The sequence below is a fragment of the Danio rerio genome, chromosome 18 (assembly GCF_052040795.2).
Source record: "Danio rerio strain M-AB ecotype USA chromosome 18, GRCz13ab, whole genome shotgun sequence".
Taxonomy (NCBI): Eukaryota; Metazoa; Chordata; class Actinopteri; order Cypriniformes; family Danionidae; genus Danio; species Danio rerio.
The window spans coordinates 19,928,618-19,947,128 of record NC_141038.1 but is presented as its reverse complement, the minus strand read 5'-3'; the positions used below and the strand labels follow the sequence as shown (position 1 = coordinate 19,947,128).

At 37.3% G+C, this 18,511-nt stretch overlaps 1 protein-coding gene across 1 annotated transcript; it reads right to left on the bottom strand.

The window, feature by feature from the left end:
• Window positions 1-1,772: 1,772 nt before the first annotated feature.
• n4bp1 (nedd4 binding protein 1) lies at window positions 1,773-18,247 on the bottom strand. Its single transcript, NM_199787.2, is given in 7 exon segments — window positions 1,773-3,248; window positions 3,356-3,457; window positions 5,448-5,555; window positions 6,393-6,489; window positions 8,201-8,331; window positions 13,199-14,721; window positions 17,739-18,247. Coding segments are annotated over 7 exon segments (2,577 nt in total). The 5' UTR covers window positions 18,048-18,247; the 3' UTR covers window positions 1,773-2,941.
• Window positions 18,248-18,511: the final 264 nt, after the last annotated feature.

The following is an 18,511-nucleotide window of genomic DNA, read 5'->3' as shown; positions in this document are numbered from 1 at the left end:
CTTAGCATGTTCCTTAAACAATTGCAAATATATTATGGTGTTTTTTTAAATGCTTTAGAAAAGTCAAAAACGTACATACAGCACCTTTAATATAGAATGTATAGTCAGATGTCAATTTTGTTTTGTTTATTTTGTGTATGCTTAAGATGCTTAAAATACCATCCTCTGTTTCATATGCATATAGTTAAGGGGGAAAAGGGAAAGCCTGGATGCCAAAATATGGGTTAAAATAGTACACATTTGAATTGTAATTGAAAAGCAACAAATTAGTTTGATCTGTTTTCCTTTTTGACAATTTACCAAACAACTATGAGTGCATTGTTTTGATTAGTCTTATCATGTCCTTGAATCATTAATGTAGCTTCAGTATTTGGGTAATTCTTCAACTACGGGCACTTTTATGTCCTTTGATCATGTATCCAAAAATATGTGTCATTTTGTTCAAACTCCCTTTTTTTTGTCAAACTAACAAAAAAACCTACTTAAAAAAATTACCAGCTTTCTATTATATTTTAAAAATATTTTTCAACCTCCTTTTAGGGATCAAAATCACTGTTTTCATCTTGTCACACACCCAGAGTCTTAAACTTCAACAATAAAAATAACACTTTAAAATATTATTTATCTGGTAACTATTAATGTATTTTAATAGAGCACTAGTGAAAAAATGTAAATATTTTATAGTTATTAATGTGAGACTATTACCAATATTATTTTTTTATACAAAATATAGCTGTCGCACAGGATCAGTCATTTCCACAACAATGTAATGTTGTTTTAAAAAGTTTGTGTGAAAGATTATTTAGCTGGTTTCTATGAAAATGTATAATGTCATCTAAGAACATGTTTAAGATGGAGGAAATTTAAATTTTTATCAACAACACTTGAAGAAAAATCAAGGTAAATATTGCTTGATAAGGTAATAAATTTATTCTATGCCATTTCCAAACATGTTGTACCTTCAAAGATGTTTTTAAAAAACAAACAAATTAAGGTAAATAAGAGTGTTTTGTATACATGAAAGGCGAGTATCAATTCAAAGCTAATCGATGAAGCTATTTTATTTTTTCTCACAGTAAACTGATGAAATGTCATTTCCATCACCACGCATTTCTATAAAATATTTAAAAAGTTCTCATCGCACATTAAGTGTATTCATAATGCAGTTCATGCTCTATTTAATATACAAATTCAGAATTGTTTTCTAAAAAGCTCTTAACCAAATTAATATTACATTTTAGAGTGTGACTGGTGTACAATTCAGCATACAGCATACTAATTTATTTCATTGACAAATGTATAATTATTATATATATTGTGGAAAGATTGGTTAAACTAGATACAATAGACAATGTTTGACTGTCATAATTTATTTCATTTTGATATAAGCTGTATATTGAGATGTGGTGGAAATGACATTTGTTCAGTTCACAATGGAAAATTTTTTTTTCTCCTAATCTAAGTTTGTCCTCTTACAGATCTTAAAACTAGACAAATCTTTTAAACTTATGAGACTGTTGCGTTCATTTTGAACAAGTTTTTTCAGTCAACTTCACAAGGCTAAAAGTACTGTAGTTGAAGTATGGTCCATTTATAGAATAGTTTGTATTTGATCCTTTCTTACATTTCTTAAACTTCTGGATTGTGATGTTTGGTTGTTTTCTGTACCCCATGTGGAAATCCCTACATACCATCTTTGACAACTATATGAAAATGTGGACACTGTAAAAAAAAAAAAAACTAAATAGAAAAATCAGCAAAAAGCACAAAAGTCCTGACAAACACATAATCGGCCTTTATTAACACTGAATTCCAGAAAAAAAGCCAAATGTTTTCAGCAGCCATACTGTGAGATACCCACAGCGCCTGCGTAGTCTGTGACGCTTTCTTGGGTTTAAAACCTTTGCATTTTCATTCTCAAAATTGAATTACCAATTCACAAAACCCAACGCTACAATGTCAGAGACAGCAAAAAAGTGAACGTGATAACAACGAGAGTGAAAATAATGTACCGCATTTTCACTTTAGTGGCAATAAGTTGCTAACAGGACACAGTGATGGTTTTCAACTGTGCATTGCATTTTGTTCATGCCCTCAGTGTTTCATTACATAATGAAGTTGGTAACATTGATCCCACAGCGCCCTCTGATGGCCGTAACTGGGACAAAGGTTTACAATAAAGACGGCTCTGGTTTCCTGCTTGCTATTATAAGATGGTGACTTGCACAACAGGGCAGCGGAAGAGGAGTGAGTAATCGGGAAACTTTTCTAGCCATTCACTCGTCTCACGGTCTCTTGGGTCACACAGGGGGTGTCCAGAGATTCCTAGAAACAGCACACTGTGTTGTCACCATCACCAAAGTTAACGGGAACTGAATTAGTGAACAGGAAATGAACAATTTTGGGCACTTCAGTAGGGCACTTTGAGTGACTAGAAAGAAACTAGTATTTGTTTGGCTCAATAAATGTTAATATTTACAAAAAAAAACAAAAAAAAAAGGTTAGAGAAAGCACAATCATATCAAACAGCAACGCAACATTTGTCCCTCAGCAGTAATTAGAGCAAAGCCAGTTCAAAACAACTGTGTAGCTGGAACACCTTTTAGAATAAAGATTTCTGAATCGATAACTTACAGGAAAGGAAGATGAATAAATATTTACATCAAATATATGCCATTCGGACTGTACATTCTCATTTATTTAAAGCTCGCGCCTAAACAATTAATAACTTAGGTTTTTTTGTGCTTGCAGTCATAACGGAGGGCCTGGATAACAACTGAAAAAATAAATGTCGACGGAACAGAGTCCCTTGAACAAATAAAAGCTCATAGCAGCGCTTTTCCATCATGGTACCTCCCCCCAAAAAAAACAAAAAACAAAAAAGACTTATGATCTCCATGCACAAGAGTGGAAACTGAAATTGTGTGTGTGTGAGTGTGGATCAGCCTAGCAAAAGGCCCGATAATGCATTTAGGTCCCTCATATAAGGGTTGTCGCTGAGGATACGGTCAATACGCTGCTTTTGGTCAGGAAAGATGTCGTATAACTTCCTCTTGAGCTCTGTGGTTTCTGAGGGTGACCGCTGTGGGGGTGGGGATGGCGACGGTCTAGGAAGGTGCCAGTCTGGTGGGCCCGAGTGTGGCCAGTGTGAAGGGGAAGAGGGGTGTGCTGTGGACTGTGCTGCCTGGCTGTAAACTGACGGGGTTGCCCGAAGGTCTGTTCTCAGAGGAGGGATTATAGGACTACCTCTGTAGAGCGACAAGAAAAACAGTTATCAGAAGTCAGCTCTCTTGTGTTAGAGAGTTACAGATAAAATGAATGTGTAATGACCACTCGGGTGTTTTTTTAAACTGACCGGCTGTCTTTAAGTAGAAACTCGTCAAGGTGAGGTCCGTGTTTTCCAAGTGGGTCGTCTGGGATCATAAAGTGATCTTCTACAAAGGTGAACTGCAAGAGTCTGACAAATACATACAATGAGCAATCTGAGCACTGACACATCCATGAAGAGTGCAGTTCAAAGGTGTTTAACTGTCAGTTTTGATCAATTCTGCATGTCCTTGTTTATTGAGTATTAATGTGATTCATTATTCACTACTATTATATGAATGAGTGTGAACAGGAACTTGAGAAGAGAAAGAAAAGCATACAACACTAGAAAAACATCAGGGAGAATAAACAACAAATCCCTTTAACATACAGTTGAAGTTAGACGACTTATTAGCCTCCCTGTATATTTTTTTCCCTAATTTCCATTTAATGGAAAGACAGTTCTGAACATAATATTTTTAATAACTCATTACTAATAACTGATTTCGGTAACACTATTTTGATGGTCCTTATTGCACATTTTGTTGACTAAAAACTGCATTGGCACTACATGCCAATTACTTCTCAATTGAATACAAGTAGACTGTCTGCTTAAAGGTTCAAGAAACCCTTGAGTACTTAAAAATTAACTGATTTGTGTGTGTTCAGCATCACTTAAGACAATGTTAACACTTGTCACCTTTAATTGTGGGGAAAACTGGATAATTTTGAGCTTTAGTAAGCTAATTTCAGCTTCCGGATTTAAAATAATTTTTGGGGTGGGATCAAAATCAGTGACGTAAAGCAAACCTGCAAGTGAAGTGATGACATGTCTGTTTCTCATTATTAGTCATAGCGGAGTTTTCTTATCCTGTGAGAAGACCCTGCTTCTTAATTATTCATGACTGCATCTGTTTTTCTGAAGGCAAGACAGACCTGCCAAGCTATGAGACCCTATGTTGATGACTGGATGAGACCGCGTCCACTGACTCTGCATACGGCACTCAGTATTTAGCTGTTCATGAAGGGTCGTATTTGTTTGTTTCCATGATCCACTAGGTTTGTTGCACGTTTTTTCCCGCGATCATGTAAGGGCCGATACAGCAAAGCATGTGTGCAGCAAACATTTTTTGCCAGGAGAGCAGTACAAGAATTGGAGAATGGCAGACGTTGTCTTTTATCAGTGGTGTTCGTTCACATTTGGACACATCGCCGTCCTGCTGTGTTCACTTAAATCCTCCAGATTACCAGCAGGGCTAATGGTTGAAATAGGCAGGGCAAGAGACCTGCTGCAATAAGTCTGCATTCAGACCTGGGGATTGAGGCCCTCATTTATAGTGTTTATATGAACACAATTGTCTTTATAATGATATAAATTGTGGTTGTTTGTCATGATGAAAGCACAAAATATTTACCAGATATTTTTTAAGATATTAGTATTCAGCGTAAAGTGTAATTTAAAGGCTAAACTAGAGTAATTAGGCAAGTCATTGTGTAACGGTAGACAATCAGAAAAAATATTGTTTAAGGGGGCTTATAGTATTGACCTAGAAATGTTTTTTTTTTTAAATAAATAACTACTTTTATTTTAGCTGAAATAAAGGGGATAAAGGCTTTTTCCTGAAGAAAAAAATATTTTAGGAAATACTGTGACAAATTCCCTGCTCAGTTAAACATCATTTGAGAAATATTTGAAAAAGAAAAAAAAAAAGAAATTCACAGGAGAATATTCATTTTTTCTTCAACTGTTAATAATTGAGAGTAACAGTAGCTGGGTTTCCATCATGCTGTATTAGTGCATATCTTAAAGTGAAAAACAAGTGAAATGAAAAATTTAGAAATAAAACAATAAAACAAAAAGAAGAAGAATCACAAGAAATAGTTTTTATACTCGCTTATAGTTTTGGTTTAACATCACTAAGATTCATGTTACTAATCTCTTATTATGTTTGCCCAGTTTACTGTTGGTTGCTAGGTTACCAATACCACAGTCAACCTCTCTAACAACTTGTTGGAAACAGACCTAATTTGCATTTGGGATTTTTTCTTTTTTTCCATACTGGTATAAAATTTGCTTCCCATTAAAATGGAAATCTGGTTAGAGACAGTCTTTTAGACATGTGTAAGGGAGTAAATCTCACCTCTCATGAATAATCCTTCTCCATGCTTCTGACTGGCTCACAAAGTCCCTCAGGTTGTCATTGGTGACAATCACTCCTCCGGTCTTCTCAGCCAGGTGAAGCAGGAACCTGCGAATCAGAACATACAGCAAACAATAGTTAAAAACAGAACATGTCCTCGATTCATCCTAAAAAAACTTTTCAGGTAATCCCATTTTTAAAACATCCCTAAATAGAGCACATTATATTTATTTTTTACTATGTGCAAGCTCATCTGCATATCATTTCCATATTCAACAAGTTCTGGTGTGGGTTTCTGGTCAGTCTCCATTCTTAAACTGTTCCACACAGTTTACAGCCAGAGAAAAAAAAGGATGTAAACATGCTGATGTGGTTTATAGCGATACCACTGAACAATGGTGCACTGTATTACTTTGTTTATCTAAATATCTGAAACTTTGTGTGTATGAGTTACCCAGCATGCAAAACAAGCAAATAAAGCATCTTAGTGGCAGTTGCAACGAGTTTATCACTTATGATACTGAGAACAAGTGCAGAACTGCTTGCTGAAAAACCGGAACATGCATTATTTGTTTTTAGACTAACTACAGTCAGATTAAAAGCACAAAGCAGTGTTGTATCATTGGTTCGTTCCTCAAACACAGCTGGCTTGCGACAGGCAGCATTTCCACAATCCAAGAATGGCCTAAGACCAAGCTCCAGAAACATTACATTTCTGGTTGGAAAAAAGATGGCATACAGACGCAATGACAGCATTTAACAAACAGTGAAACGAATGCAGCTTTTTTACATCGTAAAATGCTTCAATGTATACCACTTTTTAGTCATTTTCATAGCTGAAAATCTATATGCAAATGAATCTAAATAACTACATGCATTTTCGTCCTCTTAGGGAACAAACTAAACAATATGCTAGATGATTTGTTTAGCAGCCGAATTGTGTACCTGTCATCATGGGAGGAAATTCTATGTCCACACACTTCTCTAGATGGGGTGAAAGAAAGAAGTCGTAGGTTTTCCAGCTGGTTCAGAAAGTGTTGCTCTATAACCATAAGGACAACACATCACACACTTAACCTGATAAAAATACAGTGATGAAACAGTCAAATATAATTTATTCCTGTGATTTGATGCTGAATTTTTAGCATTATTACTACAGTCTTCACTTTTACATATTCCTTCAGAAATCATGTGAATTTATTGATTCGATGTTCATGAAACTTTTCTTATCTTCCTAATAAGTGTTGAAAAAGAGTTTTGTGGATTTATATTTTTGTGCAAACTATGATATAGTACCATTTCTTTTATCGTTTTAAAATACTTCTTTTTATCAGGGAGACATAAAATTTATAAAAAGTGACATTTTCAATGTCATGAAAATTTGTTTTAATGCCTCATGAAAAGCCCATTTAACAGATACGGACTTTTCCCGAAAATTGCAGAAGAGACCATGTGTGAACAGGCCATTTTTAAAAATACTGGAAATTTAGTTTCAACAATTTTCAGATAGAGAAGTTGTAACTACCAGTAAATTACACACTTGAAGTGGTTTTAGACTTGTGCTAAAAATAATAAAAGAATAAACTTTGACGTAGCAAACATTGCATCCGTCACTAATCTCCATTATACCTACCCAGTTTACTGTTGGTTACTAGGTTACCAATATCACAGTTAGCCACACGAACAAGTGGTTAAAGCAAAATGTAAAATTGTTTTGTAGAAGAAGAAGTTGTAGTTTTACCAGTAAATTGCTGGAATTTTTCTGTGTGTGAAAAGCGTGTTTTTGGAAGTTATCAGTAAATTGGTTCTGATTATTTTTAAAGCAATTTACTGGTATTTCTGAGTGAATTGGGTTATAATATTTAGAACTGGATACATATAATAAAATCACACTGATCTCTGAAGGATCATATAACTGTGAAGATTTCCAGGAATAAATAAACATGTGAAAAGCCATTTAAATAGAAAACACTTATTATACAATGCAAATCATGTTTAGTAAATCAAAAAATAAAAATAAATATTTTAAATATTAAAAAAATAAATATAAAATAAATAAATGCGGAAGAAACATGCTTCCAAACTTTAATGTCAAGTTCAGACTGCATGATTTTAGACCTGATTTTGAGAAATCAACAACAAATGCCTGAAATCAGAGGCAAATCTGTGCTCATTCATATTTATATCTAAGGTTATCATACCATGACAATCTTTTACCGGTCCATGCCTAATCTGGACCCAAGAAATGGAGGAAAAACTAGTGTAAATTAGGCAGGAGCACCTGCGTCTGTTTTACGTGTGATCTGAGCAATAACACAACCAGGTCAAAAAAGAAAGAAGTTGAGGAAAATTGCCAATTGCTTTCAAAGGCCAGGTGAGCAAAATAAGTCAATTTTCTAGCCCACTACATGAATTCTTTCTCATTATGTAGTTAATAAACAAACTACATGACCTCGCATTGTTTCCATGTCACACTCACTTCTCGCGTCTGTTTGGTTGTGAGATGCAGTTTGCGGAAAGAGACAAAATTGTCGGCGATTCTTCCTATTGTAAAGTCATGCAGTGCGACAAAAAACCTGTCGCCGGTCCCTCTTGCAGTGTAAACACAGCAGCAATGGAACGCTAGCCCTGATAGTCATGCAGTGTAAAAACATCTGTGACACGAATACTTTGAAAATCCTGCAGTCTGAACTCGGCATAACAGGTAGTCTTACAGGTCTATCTATGTTAGAGGTTGGCAAGTAAACTCTTACCAGTAATGTTAGGGTCTTTCTTCTGTCTCCACTGAGGAACAAACACAGTGATTTCTCGATGTCCTCTGCGCCAAAATGCCTCTACAGCGATGGCAATTCCACGACAAGAAAAGACCCGATGGAGTCCATGCCTGGTGAGACAAAACACTGAAGTCAAATATTATGCTACCAAATTACCCAGATATTTTGGTAGCAATACATGTCATGCACTGTATGAATATTTTTGGATGACGTAATAAAGTAGCTAAATGTAGTACACTGAATGGGATAGTGTTGTGCACAATGACCTACTTTCAACTTGACTTTCCTTTAATGAAAGTGTGACCAAATACATGATCCACAGTTTCATTTAATACTCATAATAACTGACAGAAATTAAATAAAACACATTATATATAACATATACATTAAAATACAAAAATAATATTAGTTGTTAAGCTAAACTACTGTTTGAAACACATGCATTACACTTGCTATAAGCTGTAAAAAGTATAAGAGACATGCTAAAACAACCAAACAACCAAAGACAAAAGTTCCCTCCTGAATATCAATTTTCTTGATCAGGAAATGGCTCGGCATTCAATTTCACAATGCAACCACTGATAGAGAGATAAGCGCATATGAAAATGCATTTGAGAACAGTGGTCAACCATTTACTTCCTTTTTATCTCGATAAAACACAATTGACGCAAATAGGTGCAAAAATAGACGCACATCATCTCCACCCATTCAGAACGTACAGGCAAAATGACACACGCATACAGATGTGCAGAAATGTACACACACACCCACCCGTTCGCGCACAGACACAGAGCTGAACCACAGAGGGGGTCACGGGGAAGTTCCCTCTACGAGAGAAAGTTATTTTAAACAGGAAGAGCATTACTAAATCTACAACGGCTGACGTAAAAAAGTCAAATAACTTTCCCAGTCTGGAAATGTAAAACGCTACATATGCAAAACAAAAAACCTTTCATTTCTGCCAAAAAACACCAAATAAAAAACCCATGTGGTTCACCTTGAACTCATCCTAGTGAAGATCTGATTTGGTGAATGTAGACTGAGCTGATTATCTTACACTGACAGGACAGGCGAGAGACGTCTGAGACCTCAGTAAAGACTGACAGAGAATCTGCACTGAGAGCCACTGTTATGATTTTGTGAGGACTGGATGTGCAAATTAAACACAAAGTCGATGTCATTATCAAAAGTAACGCAAGCATGTGGAGTACATCAGAAATAGAACAGGGCATTTGATTACTATCTGTAATTTATGATGAGGCAAAGCACAGCATTCAGCGTAGACAATAACTCATCATGGTTTCTGTTTGCTGTGTTAGATATAGAGAGAAGGGTCTAAAACATTTTGCAGACCTTCCAATGACTGAAGACTTGACAAATGTACAGGAAACTTAAGCCACATATAGATCTATCGGTCCATCTATGTTAATAAGTCAAGTAGACATGAGATGATAACCGTTTTCAAGGTATACCATGGTTTGAAAAAGTCAAGGTTTTAAAACCGCCAACATTTTTTGTAATACCGTTCCTCAGGTTTACATTTTTTGTTAGCTTTTTAGGACGACATCATCTCCAGCAGAAAAAAAATATCCAAAAATGTTTTAAATTGTGGCGTACAATAAAAATCGTGGATTCAAATTATTCCTGAAATCAGAAAAAAAGTCCACAATTTCATATTTTAATAATTGTTGGAAGATGGTCATTGCCAATAAATTGAAGAAAAATAGGAACGTTAGATTGTATTCAAATGTGGCGTATTACCGTCCGCCAGAATCACCATCAACATGCACCCTCTGGTGCAGAATGTTTTCAGACGCGCAATGATGATGAGCACAAGGATTTTATAGAAATAATCGTACCATATTCGTTTGAACCACAACCTACAACAAAAAGCAACACTAAAAGGATATAGCACTGATACTTCCAAAATAAAGGCAAGGCAGTCGGGTGAAATTGTTCTATTTATTGCAAGCTTGGATCAATCTGATTGGATTATTACTGGATTACGGATGAGAGACCAGCTGCGCTCAATCATATCCTCTCGAAATTAGTTAAAAAAACATCATTTATAACAAGCACTACTATATACACATAAGTATAGATTTTGATTTGGTGTCTACTTTAAGGTACATTTCCCCCTTTGCTTTAAAATGTTAAACAACTGATCTTTGGTATAAAGTGAAAAGAAACTACTCTGACAACATATTTTAAAACCGTTCTCATTATTAACTTAGCAAGGATGAAAAGATCATAGTGTAGATCATAGACATGTATATAATTACACAACAGTCTTTGAAATGTGATCATTTGCATGTTAATCAAAATTAATTGCCAATGTTTACTTGTATTTGGCTCCCGGCACCTCTACAATTCAGGCCCTGGGTTTGAAGAACATTTTTAATCCAAAACAATCAAACCACCAGAGAAAACAGTGGAATGAGTAATGAAACTGGAACAAAAACTAGAGTTTCATTACTCATTCCAATGTTTTGTGCCAGACCAGAGCAACGTCATCACAGCAAAATCAGGAACTGAGCCATTGTTTTGCTCTATGACCTTTGACCTCTTCTTCACCACGAGTTCATCTTCAACTACAAGATATTGGGTTCCTTCCTGTCTGCTGCGCCAGCGGTTTTTAGTAACTGCATATTTGAGCTGCTATGGCAACAAGACTTCACCTGAAGATTCAGATCTCAAATATCATGCAAGCATACAAAACAGCCTTGAGAAACCCTGTGCGAGCTGCTGTCTTCAAGGCTGGCTGAACAGGTTTTAGATTGAATGTTTAGAATTTTCCATGGATGATATGGTGCAATTAGACAAGGTAAGACTGTTCTGCAGAAGTCCGTAGCTTTTCAAAGTAGCTATATAAAACCTTTGCATTACAAGCTCCGGGTTCATCCTTTTTGAGTGGGAACATTTCTTAAAACACAAGAATGCTTCATGTTTCACATCTTTCTAGTACATGCCCACCTCTTTTATCGTGGTAAAGGTCTTACATTCTAAAAAACTTCCATCTCACACCTCACCCCACAATACATCTTTCTATTCTCAGGTAGTCATCACCAGTAGGGTCTAAAAGATATTTTCCTTCACTTCACCCCTCTTTAACACCTCAGTTTCCATTGTGGTTCTTCTAAGAAGTGTGGTCACCTCCGGTAAGCAACACAAAGAGCAAAATAAAGGGGCTGATATGGGGAGAGACCCACTAAGAGGTTTCCTTTTACGTGGGAGAGAGGGAAGAAAGGGGACGTGGGTGTGAAAGATGCTGTTTTTGCAGAGAGGAAGAGGGAGGAGGGGTTGCACCTGGTTTTAGGTTGTCAAATTCAAACACTTGCCGAACAGAGTGCACATACACTCATAGAGCTTACTGGAAGTGACTTGCTTTAACACCACCACCATTTTCACACTCCCTCAAAAATGGTCCCCAAAAAAAGCTTCGATCACATCTGTGCTTTACAAAGGTTTCATAATATATACATCATTACAGTGCTGATTATGAAACACTTACTGGAACTTTAGGTCACCCTAAATTCGTAATTTATTCCAATTTTATCATTAAACTTGTTACATAAAATGTAACTAGAAGACAGAGGGCTAGGATGTGTACTAGGGCTGGGCGATATGGCAAAAATGCAATCTCAATAATGATTTTCCACATTGAACAATAACGATATATAATTTGATACCAGCTGTTAATGCTTCCAGATTTCAAAAGAGTACCCCAACAATGACTGAAGCCACAAAAACTAGAGGGTCCTTTAAATGCCATAGCATTTTTGACTGATACATTTTTGGTGGCCTAAAATTCGGTACATCTCTTAAGGTTTCCACTACATTCATTCTTCCATAGCGGGGCACCACACCAAAATTCATCCCGCCATTACACTACATTACAGCTTCTCATTCAAAACATTCAGTCATTGTTTTTTTTAATAGCGGGTTATAAAAAGGCACCAAAACATATTAAAACGCAAGTGAATTATAATAGTGCAAACTTTTCTGTTACTGTAGCAGTGTTGTGCGTTATTTGTTTAACCATTTAAGGTAGCATGCTGACTGACTGGTGCGTGATGCGTGAGGACAGCAAACACGCGTAGCTTTAAGTTAAGATGAACACAGTTTCCATTATTATACTTTATAGATAAAGGTCAATGGCTCTGCATACAATGACTTTATCTAGCTGGAGTTTATAGCCGTTTCACTTTACTTCAGGATGCATTAATGCCGCTCTGTAGGTCTATTGGTGAAATTCATAAATATTCCTAGCCAATCTAATATATGTTAGAGACATACTCACTATATAAACACTCTAAATTGAACTTCAGCAGCGTTTATTTGAGAGCGCACAAGAAAATCTGCACTTGAACAGCGTATATTTGAAGGCGTTCAAGAAGTTTTGTGCACGATCAGAGGACATTGGAGCGAAAGCAAATAGATTTGCATGCTCGTATTACTGGAAATTACTCACTGTTGTGCTGAAAAAAATACTAGATAAAACACTGTCTCTAATATTATCACACTTTTAGATCCCCATTGTTGCACATTTCTGCAGTGTGATTGGCTCTTTGATCAATACAGAGTAAAAAAGTCCAGAGCTTATTGTTAATGACAAAATTTTTATCATATTTCAATATAAGGTTTATCAGCCCAGCCCTAATGTGTAGCTACAAAAAGCACTAACATTTGTATTTAAATTGCCCAAAATAAAAGAAAAAGTTGCTATTTAAAGAGATTAAAGGCTTTTACTAATTGCTCCAATGCCAACGACTGCTGTAGACCAATATCTAAATGAAATAAGTCTAAAGCTATAGAAGCTTTAATTGCACGCATATTTTTGTGTAATCTGTTTTGTTGCTGTCTAAACAGCAATTTGGAGCAAAAACCCAAATCAAAACTGAATAACATTTATTATAAATTATTTTATTATTGTTTGAATTCCTTTTTTTTCACAAATACAATCTCATTGTAACTTACGCCATTGCCACATTGCTGCCATCGATGATGATGTGCCGCAGATTAGGGGACCCTGGTTCATTTTGTAGGATTAGTCGGTAGGGGGTTCTCAGGGACTGCTGAAAACGAGACATTCCGGTGAGAGGGGCTGCTTTAGAGGTGTATTGTGCCTCTGAGCGAGGTAAAGGTGCCCTTCCAGGGAGTGTCTGGTAAGAGCAGCCCGGCCGTGTGTCTGAGGTCCGGAGAGGAGGACCTTGAGAGGAGCTGCGAAGATTGGTAACAGTCTCCATACGCACAGGAACCATTGTTTGAGAGCTACCACGTGGCAGGTAATCAAAGCGGGACTCTGGTTTTAAATCAAGTGGGGTCAGTCTGGGCTTCCTCTCGGTTTCTGTGAAGTCCTCTTCATCATCGATGATGATCACTTCACACAAGTCAGTCTGTGCACCATTGTTTCTTTTAAGAGTGGCCGAGGCCAGTGGCACACTGCTTGTCTGGTTCTTCTGACCGATGCCATTAGTGCTTGGAGGTCTGATGTTTTCTTTGCACTTAATCTCAGCGAGAGCGCGCATCTGCACCCGCTCCTTCTCTTTGAGCCTGTTGCTGGTGGAGGTGGATGAGGCATTTGCACAAGGGGATGGATCGGGTGTGCGAGAGGTGCGCTGGGCTCCTTGTGTGCTCTGGGTTTTCTGAGTCTCTTCAACAATTCGTTCTAGCAGTAAAAATGTGTCCTCCGTCTGCCCTGTCTCCCGCACCACCCGCTCCACCACATCCTGCTGGTAGCCCATCGTTCGAAAAAAGTTAACGAGACAGCGTAAGTTAGTCTCAGGACTTACCGCCTCACTTTCATTTGTCATTTCACTAGCAGCCAACGTCCCCTTCGCAGACTTTACAGTCCAAGTTTTAGTTGGCTCTCGCTCACGCTCTTCACACTGCTCCTCTTCTCGCCTCTCCAGCGAATATTGTCTTTTAGTGTCCCTCTGCTCACTTTCAGAGGACCGCCGCTTGTTGCAAGGCCGGCCATTCAGACCTGGCATGACCTCAGGGGTGATTGGAGAGGTTTTGTCCTCAAAAGTTGTGTCTAGGATACGGTTGGAGAGGTCTGTTACAGGTGTGCTAGTCTGAGAGCGGTCTTGTTCAAGGTCTATGATAACTATAGGCTGTGTGGGGCTTTGGGCCAAACCCAAAAGTTCCTCTTTGAGGGCACTTGGCAGCAACAGCAGCTCCATGGCATATTTATCAGCCCGGTCCTCAACAAAAGTCTTAAATTTGCGCTTAACTGATGGCTCCCTGTCAGCTGGCAAACTTCGCTTCTCCTGAAATAAAGCGACAAACTGTTGAACCCGACTTTGAGCCATGACAACGGCCTCTGCACACCCGCTCAACTTCAGGCGGCCTGGCTCTAGAACTTGGACCTCTGCACTTGTGTCTCTAAGCAGCCGGTCCAAAAAGAGTCCCCGAGCACCAGCGAAAATGCAGTGCATGTCCACAGGGTACCATTCTTCCTTCTGAAGCTCTGGGTCACACAGGCCTTTCACATACTCCTGCAAAACAATCACAGCAGGACCAGATTACAACACATACATTGCGAAAGATAGAACATTTGTACAAGCAGCAGAGATATGACAACACAATAGACCACTGTTTAATTAATATCCAATGTCCAACTGGTTTCTTTACAGTAAACAAGTATGTACATACGATTTGCCTAAAATACCAAATGACCAAGGGTTACATCATCACCTTTTTAGGGAGATTCCACAAGTCAGATCATTGAAAGTGTGAATTCACGTCCAACTATGCAAGTACGACACACCATATCTAAATGTAGACAGTTCCTGGCTAAAACAGGGCTACTGTGTCTTTCACATTAGACAATGTGACAACACAGAGTATCAACAAAAGGTTTAAAAGTTCTTCAAGTTAGATTCACAAGTGAGACACTAGCTATGTTTCCATCCAAAGATGTGAATTAAATTTATGCGGAAAATTGGAATATCGCATAAAAGACATGCGAGTAAAGCAGTGTTTCCTTCCAACAAGTCAAAGAGAACAAAATCATCACTTCTTGATCAACTGGCGCCAAATATCAACAGTAAAAACTGAATTTGCTGTGGTAGGTGAAGCTGTGTGAATCTTTTCTTAATTTAATAAATGACTTGCGCCTAAGAAGACAGTATGCCGACATGCAATGAACGCGTGGTGGTGTTTGAAAGCGTAAGACGCAAAGCACAGATGCTCTTGACAGTTCTGGAGGTCATTAATAATACATTAACACTAATACTGAAATGGTAAGGTGTTTTAGAATGACCAAAACAACATTTCAGATGTTTAACAGTGTGCTCAGCCTGCTGGTTTTTCCATTCACACACATTTTCATTATCACATGATCTCTCATAACAAAATAACATTCTCTTTTTTTAACGTGCATTCTGGAATTTGTTTGGTAAAAATGTATCCATCGTAGTTTATGTGCATCTTTTATGATCAAATAAAAAGTTTATCCGACCGTTATGTGCATACATTATAAAAATAGGTGGATGGAAAAGTAGCCACTGTTCATTTAAAAATAAGCTGCTCATGACAACATTGTCAACGACACTGAATGATTGTGTTCGATCTAGATACAACTTCCTGTAATCATCTCTTGGGTGCTGGGTGTTCAAAAACACAATGTGGCACAAAACAATTAATCAGATTTTATTTTTGGAATTATTAAAAAAAAGAAAAAGGAAATGAACTCTGTTTGCCAATAATAGTTAAGTGGTTTAAGGTTAGAAAACAAGCTCATTGTATAACTTTTATTAAAATACATAACATTCTTTCAATTTGAACATTGTTATAAGGCTTTGTTGGTATTTCTACAAATGAAAACACACAATACTGACATGACACTCACGTGGCTTTGAGTAAATGGACCTGCAAATAGCTAGTCAGACTTTCAAATGAAAAACAATACAGGAAGCTCAAGAGGTGGACCATTCAGTCACAGCTCTGCTGATCTTTTAGTTTCTTTGATCTTTGATTGAGTTACGGTAAAATAAATACTCATTTATAGTACCAGTAATGACGCCAGGTTAAAAGACTCTACTCTGAGCAGTTACTAGAAACGAAAGTGAAATACATCGGGGGCCTCCCATCTTGTCCTGACTAAGCAAATAGACCTCTGTCAAAGAATCATGAGAAAATAAATGACACAGTTTGTATGAGACATAGATACTAGCCTTTATCTGTCATACTATTACATATCAAATGGATATATATATATATATATATATATATATATATATATATATATATATATATATATATATATATATATATATACATATATATTCAAAAGTCAGTGCAGTGCAAATCTGGAGCTTTTTGGTTGTGAATGTAATTTCACAGAACATTTCTCAACGCTAGTCCCATATGTGAAAAAGCATTACAAATATATTCAAAATGATTTGACAAAGAGGAAGTGCACATAGTGGTGTAACACATCCAATGAGTGGTTTCCGTTTCATGGCTTAACAATAAGGATATTCCAGGTTTACTGGTACTGAGGGTTGTAATTTCCTTTTTAAAAAAATGGTATGTTAGGATTGGGCGATGATGCCACACGTTTAGTAAAAACACATCTTTTGTTGCTGTCTTAGTTGGTAAATCTTTTTTTTTGATACCACATTAACAGGAAACATTTTCATGATAATATACAGGGTTGGATCGATATTTCATGAGTATGAAAGCTTACAAATGTATTACTGTCTGCTGAGATATTATGAAATACACTGACCTCATTTACAATATGCTGGATCTATGTAGTTCGGCGAAACTTACTCAAAATGTACATAACGCACAACTCTAATGGGTAATTTAAGCATTATAATTAACAACTGAGATCCTAAATAAGCACAGATGGTATGTGTCCAAAACAATTTGTCCTTATGAATCATAACCAAGCTGATGTGTAATACTACATCACGATGAGTGTGGTGTTACTTTTCAACCTCAGATCTATAAATAAGTAATTTTGTTTTAGACAAACAAATGGCCAATGGGTTGCTGTTTATCTTCTCTTCGAAAAAAGATAACAAAAAAAAGCCAAAGTTCTGTGTTCCACCCTAATTAAAAGTTGGTCTGGAACAATGTGTGTAAATAGAGTGACCATTTTAAATCTTTCTGTTGCTCATTTCTTCTGAACTAGATAAGCAAACTTGCAATGAACTACACAAGCCCACTTTGAACTCTGGTGGACTTCTATTTAAAACGCTGTCTTGAAAAAGGTTTTAGTAGGCAAAATGAAAGCATGATTAAAATCATTTTGTGGGGGCAGACAGACACAAAAGAGACAACAGCATACTATAAGGCGAGGTGTAAATGTCAAATAAAGACAAACATGTTGCCGACTGACGCAGCTGACTGAGTTCAGGGTAATCTCAGCTTCCTCCAGCTATTACGTTGCAACTTTGCCTCACAGCAAGTTCATCAATTTCTCTTGTGAAAATTAGGTATAAACAAAAACAAAGGACAAACATTATTACCACAACTAACATCTTGATTTACTTTGATTTACCTTCGCTTTATACACATCCTCCTTTTTCCCTTTCAGCTGGAGCCAGATCTGTCTGGAAGCCTTACTTCCGTGGGCTCCAGTATGATCCAGGAGCCCGATAATCGTGAATGTCACTTGGAAAACCTGTTCGACCTTCGGTTTGCTGCATTTGAGCTCGGTCTGCTTGTCTTCGTGCACTGTAAACTCGTCTACGGTGAGCGAATCGGGTTGTGCTCTGCTGGCGGTCGGTGACTGTCTGCCTCCCGGCGGCTCCGTGCAGGTTACCTCGGTGATTCGCTTCATCCCGAGGAGGGGCCGCGTTGTTGACATTTTATTTTCAGCCGTATCGATCTACGCTAATACAAGTACATTCACTTTTAGAAACACTCCTTGTAAAATGAATCTTTTACTCCCTTCATGATCGCTTCCTGCTGGCTCTGTCTTGACGTTTGTCAACAGCGCTGTAGTATCTGTGTTTTGACGTTACTTTCGTTAGCCTGGTAGCTTACATCCCCGTCGCACCCGGAAATCCCCGCGCATCGCACGTCATCAGCAGACGACGACGTTTGGTGATACGTCATCTGCTATGATTACAGATAAGAGTCTGTTGCTCGTGGTAACCACCACACTGTTTACGCCAAAAATATCACACTGCAATTGTTGTTACTATTGTAAACAATAGTAAAATAATGCTGGGTAACATAGTCGGAGAGAGAGGGGAAATGTTAATAAAACTGTGAAATAACCTGTGATATACCAACCATGTTTTAAGTGACCCACGATTGAGCAGTGGT